The sequence below is a fragment of the Carassius auratus genome, chromosome 7 (assembly GCF_003368295.1).
Source record: "Carassius auratus strain Wakin chromosome 7, ASM336829v1, whole genome shotgun sequence".
NCBI lineage: Eukaryota > Metazoa > Chordata > Actinopteri > Cypriniformes > Cyprinidae > Carassius > Carassius auratus.
This window is the reverse complement of record NC_039249.1, coordinates 8,032,151-8,051,761: the sequence shown is the minus strand read 5'-3', so window position 1 is coordinate 8,051,761 and position 19,611 is coordinate 8,032,151. Positions and strand designations below refer to the sequence as shown.

The window sequence follows — 19,611 nt, the reverse complement described above, 5'->3', positions numbered from 1 at the left end:
CTCTTCAAATGTTCATTTTTGGGGTGAACTGTTCCTTTATTTAAATTAGAAAATGCAAAACATAAGCACTTTCATTTGTGTTCTCAGACTTTAAATCCCACTGTAAATGATCTGCATGATGGTTACATAATGCATGCAAAAGATTCCTCTGTTTTATTAACTCAAGCTGAATAACAGCAATGATACAAAGTGAATTCTAAGCCAAGTTCTGTATGAAAAAAAAATGGTGATATAATTTTCTTTTTCTACTCCTATCCGTACCATCTGTGGCTTTCCTGCAGAGTTAGAAAAAAAAGGCAGATGCACTCAGTTTTCCACTTGTAAACGATCAGGATATCTCTGTTTATGATAAACAACTCCAATAGTCTAAATTTAGACACTGATTGCCAGATTCAGTCAACACAGCTAAATTTGACCAAACATACCACCATAATGATATCCAAAAGAGCCAACTGTTATGTCTTCCTGGTCTCTTCCTTTGATGTAAGTCTAAGGAATAATTATTTTGCCTATTTTATTTTACATCAAGCAAAAACAATACGTCTGAATGCTTGAAAAAAGCAATATAACACACCTCTCCTCAACAAGCTGCAAGATTTGAAGTGGCACAAACAATGCATGATGAGTTACACGCTTAAGGTACAGCCTCAGCAAACATCACTAAAACAACAGATGACATGAAATGAGATTCTGTTTAGTAGCAGGAGCCCATTTAAGAAAAGAAAGTAAGCTCTATAGAGCTCTGCTGTATATATTCATAGCTCTCGTTAAACCTCATAATAACCTCAGAAGACGTTTATAGGATAACAGCGGGGCACAATCCTCCTTGAAAAATTGTTGAGCATTATCTGCGCTGAAAGATGTGCTTTAAAGGAAAACATTTCACAGTCTGGATTTATTTCATGGGTATTATGCATGCCTGATCAGCCTCGGTCTTCCTGCAAATAGAAATGCAAGTTTCTCGTGAAAAACAGAGTCGTGTCGCGTCTGAGGTATTCAGGCGTGACGGAGTCGAGCTCATTTGATTCTTCAAGCCGATCATTTGGCAGAGAGTGAAATATCGCCGTGGCTTTTAGCGCTGGCACTGAGCAAGTTTTTACTTGATCATCCCGAGCAATGAAGGGGAATAATTGAGCATTATGTCATTTGAAGCGTGCTGTCGTGTTCGTTCTTAAAGTTAAACTTTATCTCAGAGGGAAAGCACCGGGCTGTCACCTTTACCCAGATGTCCTTTGTGGTCTACAATGAGGCCCGTATGACATTTCATTTACAGTTATTCATTCAGCAGACACTTTTATCCAGAGTGACTTAAAAATGAGGAAAACATAAGCGATCCATCCCAAGCTTAACATGAGAAATGCTGCAATATAGCCTACAATGTTACAAAACACAGAGGTCCAGCCTGTGATTGTTTATTACACATTTTTGTTATAATTTGTGACTTAACGCACCATTTTGGGTGTTTTTTTTAACTAAGATGTTGTGTTGCATTATGGGATTGTCTATAGGATGCCAAATGATGTCTTAAGGCAGTTTAAACTTAGTGTCTACCTTTTGGAAAAAAGTTTGCATTGAAAGCATATACCTTAAAATGCTAATATGCTCATCAGGTTTTAAAAATGAATGGCTCCTTTAAAGACATTATTCAAGGAATAGTTTACCCAAAAGTTATCCACCCTCAGGCCATCCAAAATGTAGATGAGTTTGTTTCTTCATCTGAACAGATTTGGAGAAATGTAGCATTACATCACTTGCGCACCAATAAATCCTCTGCAGTCAATGGGTGCCGTCAGAAGTCCAAACAGCTGATAAAAACATCACAATTAAACCAATTACTGTCTTGTGAAGTGAAAAGCCTATTTTAGCTTTCAACAATAATACGAGTCATCTATCCATAATATTGACATCTTCTCATCTGAATCAGGAGAGAAATATGCACAGATCGAGCACTATGAAACAGTTCTAAATAAATATGCGGGATGATTTTGATGTGAGAGGACTCTTTTTCACAGCGTTAGTATGGATTATGGACTTATGGTGTTTTAATCAGAAACCACGGGGTAAAGTGATGGATTTGTTTATTACAAATGTGCAGCTTTTCACTCCACAAGACATTACCTGATGGACTGATGGACTCTCATTCTGATGGCACCCATTCACTAAGGAGGATCATTTGGTGAGCAAGTAACGTTAAACAACTCCAAATCTGCTGATGAAGAAAGAAACTCATCTACATCTTGGATAGCCTGAGGCTGACATTTTCAGCAAGTGTTCATTTTTGGGTGAACTATTCCTTTGAGTCAAGACAGCTGTAAAATATAACCAGAATAACTTAGACACCATATGTTGGGTGGAAAGGCAGGCTTTAGGATTTCACATTGTATGTGCTGCAATTTAAATGCAAGCACATCTTTATCCTGTATCCCTTTCGTCCAAAATCACTTTAAACTCCAAATGGGGTGGTTGCATAATGTTTTTTTGCTGCCCACAGAGCAGATTTTGGCAGGTAGAGTTGGCTTGCGTGTCGCTCCTGAGATCTTGGCCAGCTGAATTTCTCCTGGATTCTTCAATGCTGGCAGGTATGTTAGTGTAAGAGGTTAACAGGTGGATATGTCAATCTGTCACTAGCCTGTTTCTCATAGTGCTCTTTACACACTTGCTCATTTTTCTGCATAAAGCTTCTTCTGTATGTTGTCATCACAGCTTCGCATGGCTACTTTTTATTTTGGCATTATAAGATTAAAAATTAGATCCAATTTAGCCTGCTGGATTTTTCTGTGGTTTGACTAAATAGAGACCTGTGTTATATCATATCTAATGGCATCTCACATCTGTTGTACATCTTGATGGAAAAAGTGCAGAAACTTGAGATGTCTTGGTGCCAAAGTGTACTTTCAGAAGGTCACAGAAGAAACCACGCCACTAAAAACTACTATCAGTGATCCTCTCCCACTGAACAGGGGTGCGTTTTTTTAAAAGCAACTAGGTCGCAAGTTCTGTCATTACCAATAGAGTTCAATAGAACTTACGATCATAGTTGGCTAACGATGCTTTTGGGAAATGCAGCCCAGGATAGTAAATGGACCATGCTAGTAAATGATGCTTTTAAAAGCAAAATTAATTAACTTTCAAGGGAGTGTAATAAATGTATCTCATATTATTTAAACATAAATAATAGACATAGTGGAAAATATAATATAATATATTTCATGCATCTAAAAAATCATAAATTATTATCATATAATCTCTATATTTTCCATTACACAAATATAATTTATTCTATGGAAATTATTATATATGTAAAATAAATAATTTATACGTTTATATTATATATTCCATTTATTTATTTATATATAAAAAGATGTGTGGTGTGTGTGTGTGTGTGTGTGTGTGTGTGTGTGTGTGTGTGTGTGTGTGTGTGTGTGTGTGTGTGTGTGTGTGTGTGTGTGTGTGTGTTTGATACAGAATTTGATATTTTTTTAGGAAATCAAGTTGTAATTATGAGAATGCTGCCACCTACAGTTTGAACGTATTAATGAAATTCACTAAAGTAAAAAACAAGTGATCAACGTCATATAAATACTTATATACATTATTGTGCTTATTACAATTGTGTGTGTGTGAGACAGAAAGAGAAAGAGAGAGAGAGAATTAAAATTAAATAATTGTATTTTGCACATAATTATAATAGCATTTCAGGCAAATGTCCCAAATGAGTCATAAAATGAAGTCAGTCCTGCAATCTTACAGACATCTGTTTACATCCACAGATGTTTTTAGATTTAAATAAACATGATAAAAAAAATTCCCTAGTGTAAAAGTAGCTAGATGTTGGGATTAAAAGACACAATTTGTAAGCAAGCCAAGCACAGAGCACTTGTGACAAGTGTTTGGTCCTCAGAGCAATCTCACACAGTGTGAAACACTGCTGGAGAGTTTTTTTTTTCCTGGAAGCCTCCTGCTCCTTGGACCCTCTTTAAACTTATTTGTAGTTTGTCTGGGCAACGGTACAAACAGGCCTGCAGTAACAGAGAGTCTCTTGAGCAGTGCCCAGGTAGGTGAAATCTGTTGGCCCTTGTGTTGGGACTGGAGGCCAGAATAAATCGAGACAAGTATACTAATAGGTTCAAGCAATCTATCTGTTTCTAACCATCATGTCTTCAACAGTTCGAACACAGCCAAACTGGCTAAAGATTCAAACCCTTGATTTTGTTTTGTTCACACCGTTCCAGAACTCAGAACACACGTCCAGACCTCATTAAACGTTTCTTTATTTTTACATGCATATGAAACAATGTGTTGACTGATGTGCTGATTTAATCATGACTAAAGTTTATGGTGAATATTTGAAGGTCACTGTTCTGAAGTCTTGAAATCACCGATTTGAATAAACACTGAGGAAATCTGGATTCCTCTTTAATGCATAAAAAAAGGAACTTTTCAAAAACATAAATATCAAGATGCATATTTTGTCAAAGACATAAAATATCCTGTAATTTTTCAGCTAAAATCCCCAAGTGTGGGTGGGCCGGGTCATCGCTTCACATTCACCTCCACAGAGCATGGTTTTGTTTTTCACAGATGCTCCAGTGATATCAATACAGCATTTCTCAGCTCAATGTATATAATGTGCACACTCCACAGAGCATCAGCCGTATGACAGCAAAACTACAGTCTAAATGAAGTGCATTTTGCTTAAACAAAGTAAAATGATCTACCAAATTCTCTTATACTTGTCAATTTGCTTATCTAGTAGGCCTAAATGCATCTTGATTTAAGAATTTTTACATATGTGACCATGGAGCACAAAACCAGTCAGAAGTAGCACAGGTTTATTTGTAGCAATAGCCAACAAAATGTCCTACTGTAAATACATCAAAACTTACTTTTTAATTAGTAATATGCATTGCTAAGAATTTAATTTGGACAACTTTAAAGGCAATTTTCTCAATATTTAGATTTTATTTTAATTGTGCACCCTCAGATTCCAGATTTTCAAAAAGGTTGTATCATAACATTATCATAAGAAATCATACATCAATGGAAAGCTCATTTTATTCAGCTTTCAGTTGCAAAAATTTGCCCAGGCTCACATATTTTGACTAGAAACAAGACAAAATAATAGGTCAATTAAGCCTTATTTTACAGTGGGGTTCAGGGCCTTGCTCAAAGGGCTCACCTCAGTCATAGGGTTTTTCATCATTTACTCCCCCCACCTACAGTCTTTGTCACTATCGAGACTCAAACTCTTGACCTTTGGGTTACAAGTCCGACTCTCTAACCATTGGTCCACAACTGCCTCACAACAGGGACCGAACCTTGCACCCTCATATTAAAAGTGAATAGTGAATAAGCCATCTACCTTTTTTTGCTTCTTAGACCTTTCCAACGATATATAGTTTGTCAAGATTAGATTAGATTTGATTGTTATATAGCGAAGTAACCGTAGGCGTCCCGTATTCGGGACGGAGTGACAGTTAAGGGGTTAAAGGTATTGCACCAGCTAAATATCCATTGATTCCTTCTTTTTATATATATATATATATATATATATGGTAACACTTACTATGAAGCCCATATTTATAATATATTATAAGGGTATTCTTAAGGCATTATAATGAGTGCATAATGCATCATGAAAAAAACTTGTTTAAAAAACTGTTTTAATGTGTCAAAAAAGTAATTGTCCACCCTGTAATTTAGCTCCAAATATATATATAGGCAGGGTGCTCAATATATCTTTATTCGGATGGTAATTGTTTCTCATGTGAAATGAATCTCCATGCATTATTTTTAATTAAATAAGTAAAATTTAATTTAATAGGAAATTAATAAAATATTGATGGTGATTATATCTGTTAAAAACTAGGAATATACACACAACTGAAATTAAATTCTTTTTAACTCAAAATGATGGATGTTATTTAAAAAAAAAAAGAATATAGTCTAACTGAAGGCTATATTATGTAAACATTTAACGCCCATTTCTAATGTTTAACTGTTTATTTCCCTCTTTCTCCTTTTAACTAAGGTGGAGCGGTGATGAAATATTGTCCAGGATTTCAGTAATATTTAATATTACATATAATATTTTCATAATTCAACAGCAACAGTTGTGTTCCTCAGTGGTCAGAAAGGATTCAAACACCAACATTCTAGATTTAGCTGGCAATAAAATGACCAAATAGCCCATGTAAATTATGAAAATATCTTACATTACTATCAGAAACAATTATTGTCCAAATAGGGGTAATGCACATCAAAATGGCCTCCAGCAATGGCCAACATCACTCAACTCTCCAATAAAACATTTGAAATAAAAACCTCTGCACAGTGCAAACACAAATATGCAGTGGTTTTTAACAGGCACAATTAAATTACTTTTTTTTATTGACTTTTCAAGTCTTAAGACTTTTCAAGCTTTTACAAGTGTACTTTAATAATTAATAATTGATTACAATTTCTAATTCGAAGAAAAATGCAGGTAGCTTTTTATACTTTAATTTTAGGCCATACAGTCCAAAAATGTTCACCGATAGACAGTTTTTCTTGGTTTTATGTACATTGCTGTTGACTCTGTTGTCATTATACAGTATGAGAGCGTCGTCTAGAGGCGAAATCACTCACATCTCGTGATTTTTGTTTAGAAACAAGCGCCGCATTGAGCTGGAAACTTAAGATGCGACTTTAAAATATAGATAACGAAACTGCATGTATACAGTAAACTACATTATATGTTTACATATGATTAGAAAGTTGTTGACTAGATGTTGCGTTAGTGGAGGACAGCAATAGGTCAAGGCAGACAGGACGCGAACATTAGAACCATATCAAACATTAGACCAATATGACAAAAACACGCACAGGTTCTCATCCACATCATAGTGTATGTTTTCATTGGCTAAACATCTTGGAAAATCTGCATCTTCTGTCATGGGCATCTAAATAGTAAACGGATCAGCCTCCCGCAGTTGATTTTGATATTCTAGGTCTCCTGTGACGTCATTACATGCATTATCTACGGCATGGAGAAGAGTGACTTTATTCTGAACCTTCCACCTCCATGTGGATAAAAACAGTAAGGAATATAGTAAGGAAAGTATAGTATCGGGGTAAATCGCTAGGAATTCTGGGCCCACTGCAATTCTAGTTAAAGCCTGCCTCATTTAAAAATATGAATGGTTTTCTTCAGCTTCCAGTTCTATTACCCTCTTTTTGGGGATTTTTTTTCTGTCTTGCCAACTGCATCTTAAAACTGATCACAGATACCTTCACGTTCATAGTCTAAACATTCAATATTGTTCAGCACTTTCCATAAAAACTATGCTTCAAAAGTAACGCAGCAGTTATGTAGCATTTTGAGCAGATGTATCAAATGGCAGTTAGATCATTGTTCAGATGTAATGTGTAAGTTGCAATTTGGAATAGTAATTGATGATAAGTTGTGTCATTTTGGACCAGTGATTTTGGTTCAATGAACAAAAGATCTTTGGTCCATGTGTATTATGTCCAAGCATTTGGAAAAATTGTTGTGTTTTGAAAAATGTTGCATTTTGATAATCGATTGTGAATTATGTGTCTTTCGAAAAATGACATGAAGGTTCCTTTTTAGTGCAAAAAATATTGTGAAAAACGACTCTCTGTTGGTGGAAACAGGTTACAGGCGCTAATCTGTACTGAAAATCCGTTAGCATCGTGCTGTTAGCATGTAGCCCGGCTAGCTCAGTCGGTAGAGCATGAGACTCTTAATCTCAGGGTCGTGGGTTCGAGCCCCACGTTGGGCGATACATTTTACAAGATTGACTCTGGATATTGATAATCTGGAAGAAGAAAAAAAACAGAAAGGAGAAGATAAAACGCATTTGAACAATCTGGGTAGAAATTGGGTACCCAGAATCTGGGTAGAAAATTTTTTTTTGTTGATTGATAAGACCCTTACAAATCAGGAATTTGAATATAACTGTTGCTTGTAAAAGATTATTTAATGCATTTCCCCCCTGTATTAATGATAGCAATGACAGAGCGCAGATGTAGCCTACAAAAACTAGAGCATGTCACTAAGAAAAGTGTAATAGGCCTACTTAATTGTGGATTGGCTGCTAGCTGCAGAGAAGTGTTAGAAAATGGTGTTTGTGTGTATGAGATAGAGAGCAATTACTATTTGAATACCTATTTGTGATCTTATTTTAAATGTTTTTTTTTCCTAATACTTTACTGAATATTAACCAGTTCAGATGTGACTTTTATAAAATGAGCTTCTGTTCTCTGAGCAGAAAATGACTGCTGATTGGTGGCCTGCTGTGTGCCTGATGTCAAATGGCAGGAGAGCTGAAGTGTCAGAATGGTTTGAACTAAGGTTATATGTGGCAAATATCAGAAACTATTACAATAAATAAAAACATGTAGCTCAGCCATAAGTCTTTAAAATCAGTGTTACAACCAAAACTATTCAAGCTATTCAAATGTAAATCCATAGGCCTACACATAAGTTTTTCTGTTTGCATTGTATTTGATCATGTCTTGACTCTTGTCATGAATCATGAAGATTAGTCGAGTATTGTTCAGTAATGTTTCTTCTTCTTCTTCTTCTGGGCTTATCAAAAGAAGCTTCTGTAAATATCTTAAATTTGTTCAGTTGGTTTAGCTTTATTGACTTTTTAGTGACAAATTCCTTTTTTTAATATTCAATCATTGTTAAAACACCAAAAGCATTTTCTCAACTGAATTTACTTCTTCACCTTTGCTCTTCTATGCTGAGGCGGAGATGAGAGAAAATACTCAGAAAGCACACATTTGAACAAAATGCATCCCTCATTTACAATTTTTTTTAAATTGTATTTTAACATATAACATTCTTAAAAATAAGATCTAGTGCATTTCATTTGAGTTCATAGGTCTACCATTTCAAACATTTCTCAGCAGTTTAAAACTGTGGATGTCCAAAAATTTCTGACTTCCTTTTAATTCCACATGGTGCTTTAATTCATCACATTTTATATTCCTTTAGTAGGGAATTTTTCTTGGAAAGATTTGAATCACTGTGATTCATGATGACCTGTTGTACTACGTGTGTCTGTTGGAAAATCTCCACAAGCCCTGACTAAATCTCCCATTAACTAGAGTCTGTACATGCGACTGTGAGTGTGATGTGATGATGCTGAGACATCTGTCAATCAATGTTGTTCTAAGGAGTCAGCCATTCTTAGTGCAGCATTTTAAACATCACAATAACATATGGACGGTACAATATGTATACTTTATGATTTTTTAAATTGTAGATCCATTAAAACTATTACAAAACTAATTCAGAGCCATACAATTATGTACAATCTAATGCCGGAGGGACTTTTGCTTAACAAGCTTTGGCTGAAGTTAATATTATATTTTTTTTATTAATAATAGGCTACATGAAGATATGTATTAAAAAGATTAATACTGCCGCTCCTAGTGAGAGTTACATCAGAGTTTCGAATCTGTTTCTTCACCACTGACATAACGTACTGTAAAATATCTGCTATATGCCCTTTTGTGGGAGCCCTTTTCTAAAATACAAAGGCAGCTACATAGAAACTCATTTCTAATGTGTGAGAAAAGTATCAAGTGTGAACACATTCATCCATTCAGCCTGACCCAGTGTCTCGGGTTGCAGACAGGGAAAACACCTAGACAGATGGCCAGTCCATCACAGAAAGAAAGCACATTGTTTCTTAGCTTTTATATAGTCATTGTACTGAAGCAATTTTTTCATTTTTAAAATATTATCTTGTAATAACCGTGTACTTTGGTTTTTGTACAGCATAAACGTGCAAAACAAACATTTTCAAAAGGTTTTACTTATTTAATTTTATTAGATATAATGAAAGTATATGAATTACCCTTCAATCATAATTTCACATTTTTTCAAATGCTGATGATATACATTTTAGTACGTAACAGTCAGTACAAAAACAATACAATACAATAAAAAATATAATATATTAAAACATTGGCTAAAAGCACTTATGCAATGAACATACGATAATGAAGAGAAAAAACAAAGCACCTTTTAAGCAAATGTGTGACAATAATTCCAATAAAATTCAGCAAAATACGTACTAAGGAACACAAAGACAGCAGGCAACAAAACTGGTTCTGTGGCATTGCAGAAGAAATCATAACAATGTTTGTAGCATAGTTTTGGCTCTAATTCTGTTACCTACAAGATGTGCTGACTGCTTTAATAACATAGTGTCAGTAATATTGACAAAATACAAATTCTAAATACTCGATTTCTGCTTTCTTGCAGAGCTTTGTCCAAAAAGTATCTATACTAAAACAACTGTCTCATCTGACTCCAGTGGCTCTTGGCTTAAAGGTGATCCATTCTCTAAAATGTTTCTCCATGGCATGAGGGTATCCATGACAGGTGTTCTGCATGGCACATCTATACCCAATTCCTGTGAAGGGGGTGCATTGCATGTTTCAAACAGGACCTCAAATTTATTCTCAGAATCTCCTGGTTCCTGCCAAATCAGCAGTTCATATCTTCCAAAGCGGCAGAGCACCTTGTCATGAAGCTCAGCTCTTTCAAGGTATCTCAGTTCAGACCCGCCGACCAGGAGCTTGACCTTCTGGCTCATGTTCTGGATCATGAAGCTCAAGAACGGGCTGCCGGCTTTCTTATACGCTTGCACGGAGAGCTGTTTCCTGGAGACAGAGGTGTCGTTTAGGGCGAAGATGCAGGTCTGCCCATCACGACCAAGCCTTAGTGGATCTTCAGCGTCCATTCTGTACGGCTGATTTAGGGGCAGGTTATGGAAGAGTGGATGGCTGACTTGGTTAGGGTGGAAGAGATGGATATGAAGACAAGTAAGCAGTTCTTCAGTCTCGAGTTTGCTATTGTTATTCATTCTGTGAAAATATAGGGACCCAACTTCTGTGGGGTTGAGTTGACTTGTTTACAGTTAAACCTACAGAAAAACGACAGGAACCAACTCGTTAAGTGTTAGTACACTGAACAGATGTAGCCCATGTTGCAGCAAAACGTAATATTCTGAATTAAAGAGAGAATCCCCAGATTCATAGCGAAAAACTTTATGCTGAAGTATAAAACTTAGGCTAAATAGTTTTTGTACCAGTTTAACAAAACTAAACAGTAGGCTAGCTTACCTTCAGAAGCTGTTTGCAACGATCAGCAACGGACTTAAGTTCTGAAGCAGAGATCGCTTTACTCCGATGAGCTCGACAAACAAAGAGGGCATTGCATCAGAAGAACTGGAATCCACCTTTTCCAACTCGGGACATGTGACTCTCAAAAACTCCAGAGTTGCGCAATGGACCTCTATGCTTTCGCTAGGATGTTTGTTTATATTTCAAACATTCTATCCGTTTTATATTTGACCTGGAGATTCCAGACGCGCTTTATTTTCATTTTGATTAAAAAGAAAATCCCTCTGTTGCGTAGTTGAATTTTAAACGCTCGCCAGTCTTTGTCTTGTGACACAGCATCGTTTTAATGAGCAGATAGAAGAGATGTAGGATATAAACTTGACTGAGAACACGTTTATGGTCATCATTTGCAATGTCTTATCAGTCACTCACCAAAAACGTCCTGACAAAACTGTATCCACGGGGAAGCGGATGATAAATCAATTGCATGCCAGTTTCGTCATCGGCTAGCAAAATAACAACCTTTTAAAGTAATCTAGGCTACGAAGTAGCGTTTCTTTCGCGTAAAGAAATAAGAATGCGCATATATTTCGCGTTTATCTTTGTTCAGCTTTCAGTGTGGTCTGGAACAGCGTGCTTTGTCTAAGATTTTAAAACTATTTAAGTAATACATACATTCTTATGAATCAAAGTTTAAACACTTAAGTGAAAACGGATATCACATTTAAACGGGATAAACAATGAAAGATTAGCCTATAATCTTGTGTGGTGCATTTATTTTAATTTATTTAAAAATATATATTTAGATAAATAAATAAATGTAATAAAAATAAAATAAATAAATAAATGATGTGATAAAAATGGTTCATTTGTAATAACATTTAATCCTGAATTTATCTGAATTTATATTTTAAATTACTTTTTTCCTTTATTTTATTTATTTTACATTTATTTTTATTCTTGTTATTTTGTTACTTTTACTTTCATTCATTATATATATATATATATATATATATATATATATATATATATATATATATATATATATATATATATATATATATATAAAATAATTATTATTATATATTTTTTTTCCTTTTATTACATTTATTTATCTATTTATTTATTTATTTTTAATTTCTGCAGGTTTGGACATCCATCGTCTACTGGTAGAATGAATCAGAAACAGCTACCTCATTCTAAAAACATCTTTATATTGTGTTTTTATATAGCCTAGGTACCGCCTATTCATACATTTTTATTTCACTAGAAACAGAAAGACTTGTCTGAGTGGCATGTTAAATACGAATCGTTTGGGAGACTTGTATCTCCAGCAGAATAAAGTTTCTTATAGTTGGCAGCAAAAATAATTCTCAGTAAATCTCAGGAAATTCACTTTCCATCCATTCAGAACAGTTTCGTTTTATTATTATTTCATGCCAAAGTATAAAAAAATATAAATACAAAAAATATTCAGAACAGTTTTAACCATAGACATATAAATAACTAGACGCCTCATTGGCCGCTTTGAGCCGTTGCCGTGTCCGCCATATTGGCGCGGGCAACAGTTCCCTGTAAACAAATGCAACAAATAGAGAGCTGCGGCTTTTCTGAGTAAAGATACGACAACGTTTGTTTTTATCAACTGATATCAGTGGTTTATGAGTGGTGTACAAAAAATCCAGATACTTAAAATCTCGATTGTTAAATTATTGTTAGATTAAATTTATTTATTAAAAGGCAAATGCAAAGCTTACACTTGTGTAAATTAAATCTTCACAAAAATAATTTTCTGTGTTTAACCTCAACATTTTAGCTTTTCTTGTGCTTCAGGTAAGAACATACCTCTCTCTCTTTGAAATACTGAAAAAAAAATGCCCATCTTAAGCAATAATTTACCAAAATTGAGAAATGTAACAAACTGACAAATACAAACCACACTGGTAGGCTTCTTTCTATATTTTTATAGCACTAAATTGATACATACTCCAAAACGGACAATAACAAAGATAACTGATGGCTTTATGAAGTATAATAGTTCAGCAAATATATTTTTTAATATAGTATAAAAATGCAACAGTAAATAATACATGTACAATAGTATAACTCTAAGAATAATTAAGAACAGCATTCAATAAAAAGTAGCAAGTACTACAATAATATAATAGCACAACAGATTGATAATAGGGTATAGCATATAATGGTATGTATGTATTATCCTTTAATTATAGTTCATAAAATACAATAATAATAATAATATATTGAATATACATGGAATATGAAATATCACTTGCAGAATAGACAATAACAATAAAATAATTAGTGTGTAATGAGTAGTACCCTAATAGATTGATAACAGCAGATTGTATAATAATAATAATAATAAATAAATTAGAATGTAATATTAAATAGTATGTATTATGATATAGACAATAAAAAGGTAAACAGGAAATAATGAATAATAAAATTAGTAATAATAATAATAATAATAAAAGCTATATAATATCTATCAATCATCTATAATCACTAATCCTTTGTAGGGTTGCAGAGTGCAAGAGCTAAAACCCTTTGAACAAAACAGTTTTGCAGAGCTTTTTTCTCGAGCTGCCACTCTATAGTGTAAGTGTGTTCAGTTTGGCAATGTGGTGCATCCTTAGTTTGTGGAAGACAGACACAACTAATGACAAGAGAGAAAAATGATGGTTGTCAATTCCAAACTGTGTTTCCTCAATGTGCTCCTTGAGACAAAACACATCCTCTGAACCAATCTCAGCTCGGACAAGTTGACTGATCACGGACACTTTGACGGCTTTCCCAGAGGATGACTGGCGAATAAACCGCTCAGCTGATCTGACCACCTTCACTGTACCTTCAGAAGGAATCATCAGTCCTCCATTGTTTTTTAGTGTAAGTAAGTGATAGCTCTGATCAAATGAAGCAGAGATGGCATCTGTCACCAAGCTAACACGGCACACATCACAGGACAGCTTCCTCAAAATCTGACGTACAACAAACCCTGAAATGTACACAAGGGCATTGTCCACAAGGCTCCCAAGACGGGTTGGCAGGTAGCTGTGGTCATATACAAGTGCAGATAGGTTTACAAAAGGGGATGGAAGGTCTTCAGATTCTTCTGCTGCTAGAGTCGACGACATCTCAACAGCTGATAGGGACACGGTCTCATTTTGTTCTACCACATTTCCTGAAATGCTTGGTGAGACACCACATCAGACCATGAGATGGCGGAAAATGCCCTGGAACTGGCCTGCAGTAGGATTGTTATTCCAACCTCCTAAAAAAAAACACACAGACACATTCACACAACACTTAAGGAATAGTTAAATCCAAAAATAAAAATTTGCTGATACACAACCCTTAGGCCACCCAAGAGGTGTAAGACTTTTTATCGGACTAAAAAAAATCATCAGATGTGGAAAGTCGTACACACACATACATATTCATATATATACATATACACACACACATATATATACACACACATATATATATATATATATATATATATATATATATATATATATATATATATATATATATATATATATATATATATATATACATACATACAGACACACACACACACACACACACACACACACATATATATATATACACACATACACTATATATATATATGTGTGTGTGTGTGTGTTTATATATATATATATATATATATATATATATATATATATATATATATATTGGCCTTGGTGAAGAAACAGGTAGGTGAACGACCAGATCGAGGAGCAACGGGATAGTAATCCAAAGAATGGCAGTAGAGCTTGGGTGAGACAAAGACACAGGCACAGAAACCACAGTAAGACTGCATGGGTGTTTGAATCGGGATCTGAATCAATCATGCATTTAATACTGATATTTGCACTTTTCAAATGATTTTTTTTATATATAATTGAAAATTTCTGAAATCCTTACCTGACGCCCTGATAGAATTGAAGAGGAGCTCCAAGTGATCCTGACTAAATCGATAGGTGCAGACATATCGCTGAATTTGTAGCAGCTCAGGAATCAACAACATGAGGGTATCAATGTTGATGATGAACCCCATGACAGACAGGTACCTTCAAAATAAAATGTTTTGTCAATATGTCAGTATTGTCAACATGGCAAAAATCAAGATACTCCAATGAGGCGTCTAGTTATTTATATGTCTATGGTTTTAACGTTCCACAATCCGAACACGTCACGTTTCGCGTCATCAATATTCTTGTATTTGATTGGATTATTCAACCTTGTGGGCAGGACTGAGGAAGTACATTATTGAATGACCCACCCTGACCCTCTTCCACATTGTGGTGAGAAACAGGCGGTGAGTATCGTTTCTAGTAATTTGACCTTTACAACGACAGTACTAAAATAAAGGGTTAGCAAGCGAAATTAAATCACTTTTGATATAAGCAGCTCTCGTATGGTATGTAAAACTCTGTGAATCGGCTACATTTAAAAGTAGTAACGTACATGTCGTGTTTATCTCGGCGCGCAACGACTACAAAGCTAACGTTGTTAGCTTATTCAAACCTAGCAACAGAAACCGTTTTCTCTCTCCAGACGATGAGCTCGTGAATCAACGATGACTTGCTATATTTGTGTTCTCGTGATTTTTACGAACATAAACACTTTAAAGAATACGCTGTGAATAAACTGAATGTTTCTGGAGGTTTTATAGACCGCTACAATTGAGTAACCACAAGAGGCCGTGGCGTTTATAAGAACGTCTGAGGAGAAATCTTGCTTTCTTGGTACGAAACTTTGATTTAAGTTCTGCTTAACGTAATCACGCTTTATTTTGTCGTATTTGCGTGTATGTAGTGGGAATTCAATTAAAGTTTTTGCATAAAATGGTTTGACTTTATTTAGTTCTCAGGAAGTTAGCAGTGTAAGCTTCCGATTTCAGTTTAGCACTACATGTGTTTTGGTGTTCTCATTCTTCTGCGTTGATTTTGCAAAATCTAGCTATTACAATAACTTTGATAAATTGTTTCGCATTGATGGCAACTAATTGTAGTGCGTCTCTTCACAGTGTGTAACACATTGGCAAAGATGGTGAAGATCTTCATTGGGAACCTGCCTCCACAAGCAGAAGCAGAAGAAATAAAGTCTCTGTTTACTAAATATGGAACCGTCACTGAATGCGCCATTATCAAGAACTTTGCCTTCGTCCACATGGACGATCGCAAAAGTGCTACAAAGGCGATCCGAAACCTTCATTTATACAAGTTGCATGGAACGGCCATCAACGTCGAAGCGAGTCGGAGCAAAAACCAGGGCCCTGTGAAGCTTCATGTTGCCAATGTGGAGAAAGGAGCAGATGACGAGCTCAGAGCGCTGTTTGAAGAGTACGGCACAGTTGCTGAATGCGCAATCATTAAGAACTTTGCCTTTGTACACATGAGCAATTCCGATGAGGCCATGGATGCTATCAAGGGGTTGGACAATGCTGAATTCCAAGGTAAAAAATCTTTAGTCTTGTCTTGTCACTACCTTACATATTTGCCTTTTGCATGTTTATCACATTTGATAATATGAACGGTTTTCACACTTGTAGGCAAACGAATTCATGTACAGATTTCAAAGAGTCGACCAAGAGGCGAGGAGGAAGACTATGGCCCCCCAGACAGTGGATACTGGCCACCCCGTTTCCCTGGTGACCGCCCTGAGCCCCCTGGTTATCCTAGGGGTCGCTTTGGGTATCCCCCCGGTCCCCCTCCTCCTCCACCACCCATGCCCCCCAGGCGCCCCCCATACCCAGAGCGTGCAGCGCCGGCATACGAGCGCGAACGTGGTGTGGTCGACTATTACGAGAAGTACCGCGCTCGCCCTTACGGCGTCTCCTCATATGAGGACCGGCGTCTGGGTGCCATCCCCCCTCCCCCTCCGCCCCCGTCATCCAGCATTATGAGAGAACGATTGGCTGGCAATGGCCTCGACCCCTATGAGCGACGCCCCCTTCCACCCCCGCCATCCTCGTACTACGCACGAGACCGCAGTCCCATCAGACGTGTTCCTCCTCCCCCTCAGGCACCCGCTGGGAATGGTTACTCATACGAGCGATCTCGTCTCTCCCCTCTCTCCATGTCTCGGACCCCGATGTACAGCGTGCCTCGGGCCAGAGACCCCTATGCTGGCAGGGCGGCACCGCCTCCACCACCTCCGCGCTACTCGTATTAAAGTGCACCACTGCGCTTTTGTAATCCAAGGTGAGAATAGGTCCCGCAAGCCAAATAATATAGAACCCAGAATGTACGTTCTTGCGCTGTTCTGCGTGTGTAATTGATTCGCAAGTAGCAGTAACGTAAACTTTGTATCAAAGTGCCTGGGTCGTAAATTTTTAATTTCCCTATGGTCTTTTAAAAAGCACTGCTCGTGGAACGTTGAACTTCGTATCGAAGTGTTTAGATGGTAAATTCTGCTGGTAAATAAAAATTTCACTTCGCATAAATCAAACAGACTTCATACAAATCTTTATTTTAACTTAGCTTGTCGATTCAGTAATCCCAGATGGCACTGCAGCCGTTTGACTCATGTGGTTTGCTCTCTTTCCAGGTGTAAATTATTCAACAAGATCGTCGTCGTCGTCTCCAGATGCACGTGCCGCGATACGTCTTTGTCTGCCAGAGCGCGTTTCGTTCGCCTGCGCACCATAGTGGAAGAGTTCTGTTGCGGACTTCACATTCTATAAAACTACCGCTTTTACACGCATAAAATCGTCCTCATGTTAATTTGTCAACTCTGCTTTATTTTATTTTTTTGCCTTGTTTTTATTGTTTAACATTTGATAGGTGAGAGAGGCACTAAGCCAGAGCATGTCAGGAAGCTTAACTTGGGGGTTTGGTAAAGACTATGAAAGGAACGCATATAAAAATTAATTCAGAGAACACTTCAATGTATCTCATTCTACATTCTTACCTTAAAAATCTGAAATGAGCATATCGTTTGTCATTAAACTACTGTAACAAGCGCTATTCCATAACTTTGATTTTGAACCCAAAATTCATTTGTGTAAAGCTATTTTTCTCTCTCTTATTTTCCCCCCTCTCTAAGCTATTTGTTAAAGTGCGGCATGCAAGTAAGAATACAATCTCCGCAACAATAAAACCTTTCCATCTACTGGCTTTATTAAAATTGTGCTGTAGTGTGGATTTTAATTGCAGAGTATCGGAGTTAAAGGACTTTGTATCATTTTTCTTTCATAGGAACACTTGAAAGTTTAAATAAAAGTCTGGAACATGGTCCGTCGTTTTGCTTTTCTTGCCAACATGGTCCGTCGTTTTGCTTTTCTTGCCAACCTTTTAAACTCAACATGCCTAAATAGGCATAAAAGTAACTATATATTTTATACATGTATTCAAATTAAAACCCATAACGTCATGCTTCCTAGTTTAAGAGTTAAATGGAGAATGGAACTGCTTCTGCGGCGAAATGAAAGCGATTTTTCCATCACTTCGTCTTTAAGGCTATTCTTATGCCCTAAGCCATTGGCGTCTTAATATTCTGGTTTTTGATTCATTAAGCCAATTGACTTCCCAGTGTTTTTGTTAACCAATCAGTGGTCCTTTTTAAGTTTGATTATGCCAGGTAAGTCACTTTATGCAATTAGTTTCTTTACCACTCAGCATGCCTTTCACTACTTAATTATTTCAAGGTATAGCTTTAATACACCGACTGATGTGTGTCTCAATGAAATGTATTTGGGTCAAATGTTTTCCTCATGCAAGTGATGTACTTTAGGATGAGCTCATGCCTGAGGGTAAGTTTTAGGTTAATTTATGACCACCCCCCCAATCTCTTATTTCTGTCTTTTATTTTACAATAAAATGTGCAGTTATGGCTGTTTGTTCATTTACTTGTGGGACACCAAATGCATGTGCTGCTTCTGGCATTGATCTAAGCATTAAAAGTTTTATTTTCCATTTAAGGTGAATGCACGTTCAATAAACGAATAAAACTTTACCCCCCTCCTATTCAAACGTCTTGGTTGTTATTTTTAAGAATATGGCTTTAAGGTTTTATTTATGCATGTATACAAGTAAAACGTTTAATACAAATGTGTATGTATTTACAAGGTTTGGTTTTTATAATATATAATTATAAATATATTTATAAAAGGTTTAAAAACATTTACATTACTTAATCTTTATAATAGAGGGTTACACTGCCAAATGGAGACTTTACATTTAAAGCAACAAGTAATTTGAACACCTTCTGGATCAATAATTCCTGGCCTTACATAAAAATCGTCCAGTTTTTTTCCTATCGAGCTTGCCAAAAAGAATAAAATCTAACGTCAGGAGATAAAAAAAAAATTGTGAGGACAAACTGAAATTGGGGGGGGAACGCAAGAAGTTCAAATCAAATGGTATCACAGACATGAGGTAAACTTATTTAAAAGAAATTTCGTAAAAAAAGATGGTGAACTTCGATGGG

The 19,611-nt window shown here is 36.1% G+C and overlaps 2 protein-coding genes and 1 non-coding gene across 4 annotated transcripts; 2 read left to right on the top strand and 1 right to left on the bottom strand.

Moving 5' to 3' along the window:
* Positions 1–7,711: 7,711 nt before the first annotated feature.
* trnak-cuu (transfer RNA lysine (anticodon CUU)) lies at positions 7,712–7,784 on the top strand. The gene has a single exon. It is a non-coding gene; the product is annotated as a tRNA-Lys (tRNA).
* A 2,086-nt stretch (positions 7,785–9,870) lies between these two features.
* LOC113105744 (TRAF-interacting protein with FHA domain-containing protein A) lies at positions 9,871–11,577 on the bottom strand. The gene is made up of 2 exons (XM_026267009.1): positions 11,149–11,577; positions 9,871–10,949 (listed from the first exon to the last, which is right to left on the bottom strand). Exon 2 carries the CDS (start codon positions 10,887–10,889, stop codon positions 10,305–10,307), a length of 585 nt encoding a protein of 194 aa, XP_026122794.1. The 5' UTR covers positions 10,890–10,949; positions 11,149–11,577; the 3' UTR covers positions 9,871–10,304.
* Positions 11,578–15,418: 3,841 nt separating this feature from the next.
* On the top strand, positions 15,419–19,148 carry LOC113105743 (RNA-binding protein 4.1-like). 2 transcript variants are annotated; one of them, XM_026267007.1, is made up of 4 exons: positions 15,419–15,496; positions 16,208–16,636; positions 16,733–17,384; positions 17,731–19,148. In XM_026267007.1, the coding sequence occupies exons 2-3, from the start codon at positions 16,228–16,230 to the stop codon at positions 17,353–17,355; spliced, it is 1,032 nt and encodes a 343-aa protein (XP_026122792.1). In that variant the 5' UTR covers positions 15,419–15,496; positions 16,208–16,227; the 3' UTR covers positions 17,356–17,384; positions 17,731–19,148. The 2 variants fall into 2 exon arrangements, with proteins under 2 accessions (XP_026122792.1, XP_026122793.1); XM_026267008.1 differs by lacking the exon at positions 15,419–15,496 and adding an exon at positions 15,587–15,926.
* The last annotated feature ends 463 nt before the right edge of the window (positions 19,149–19,611 follow it).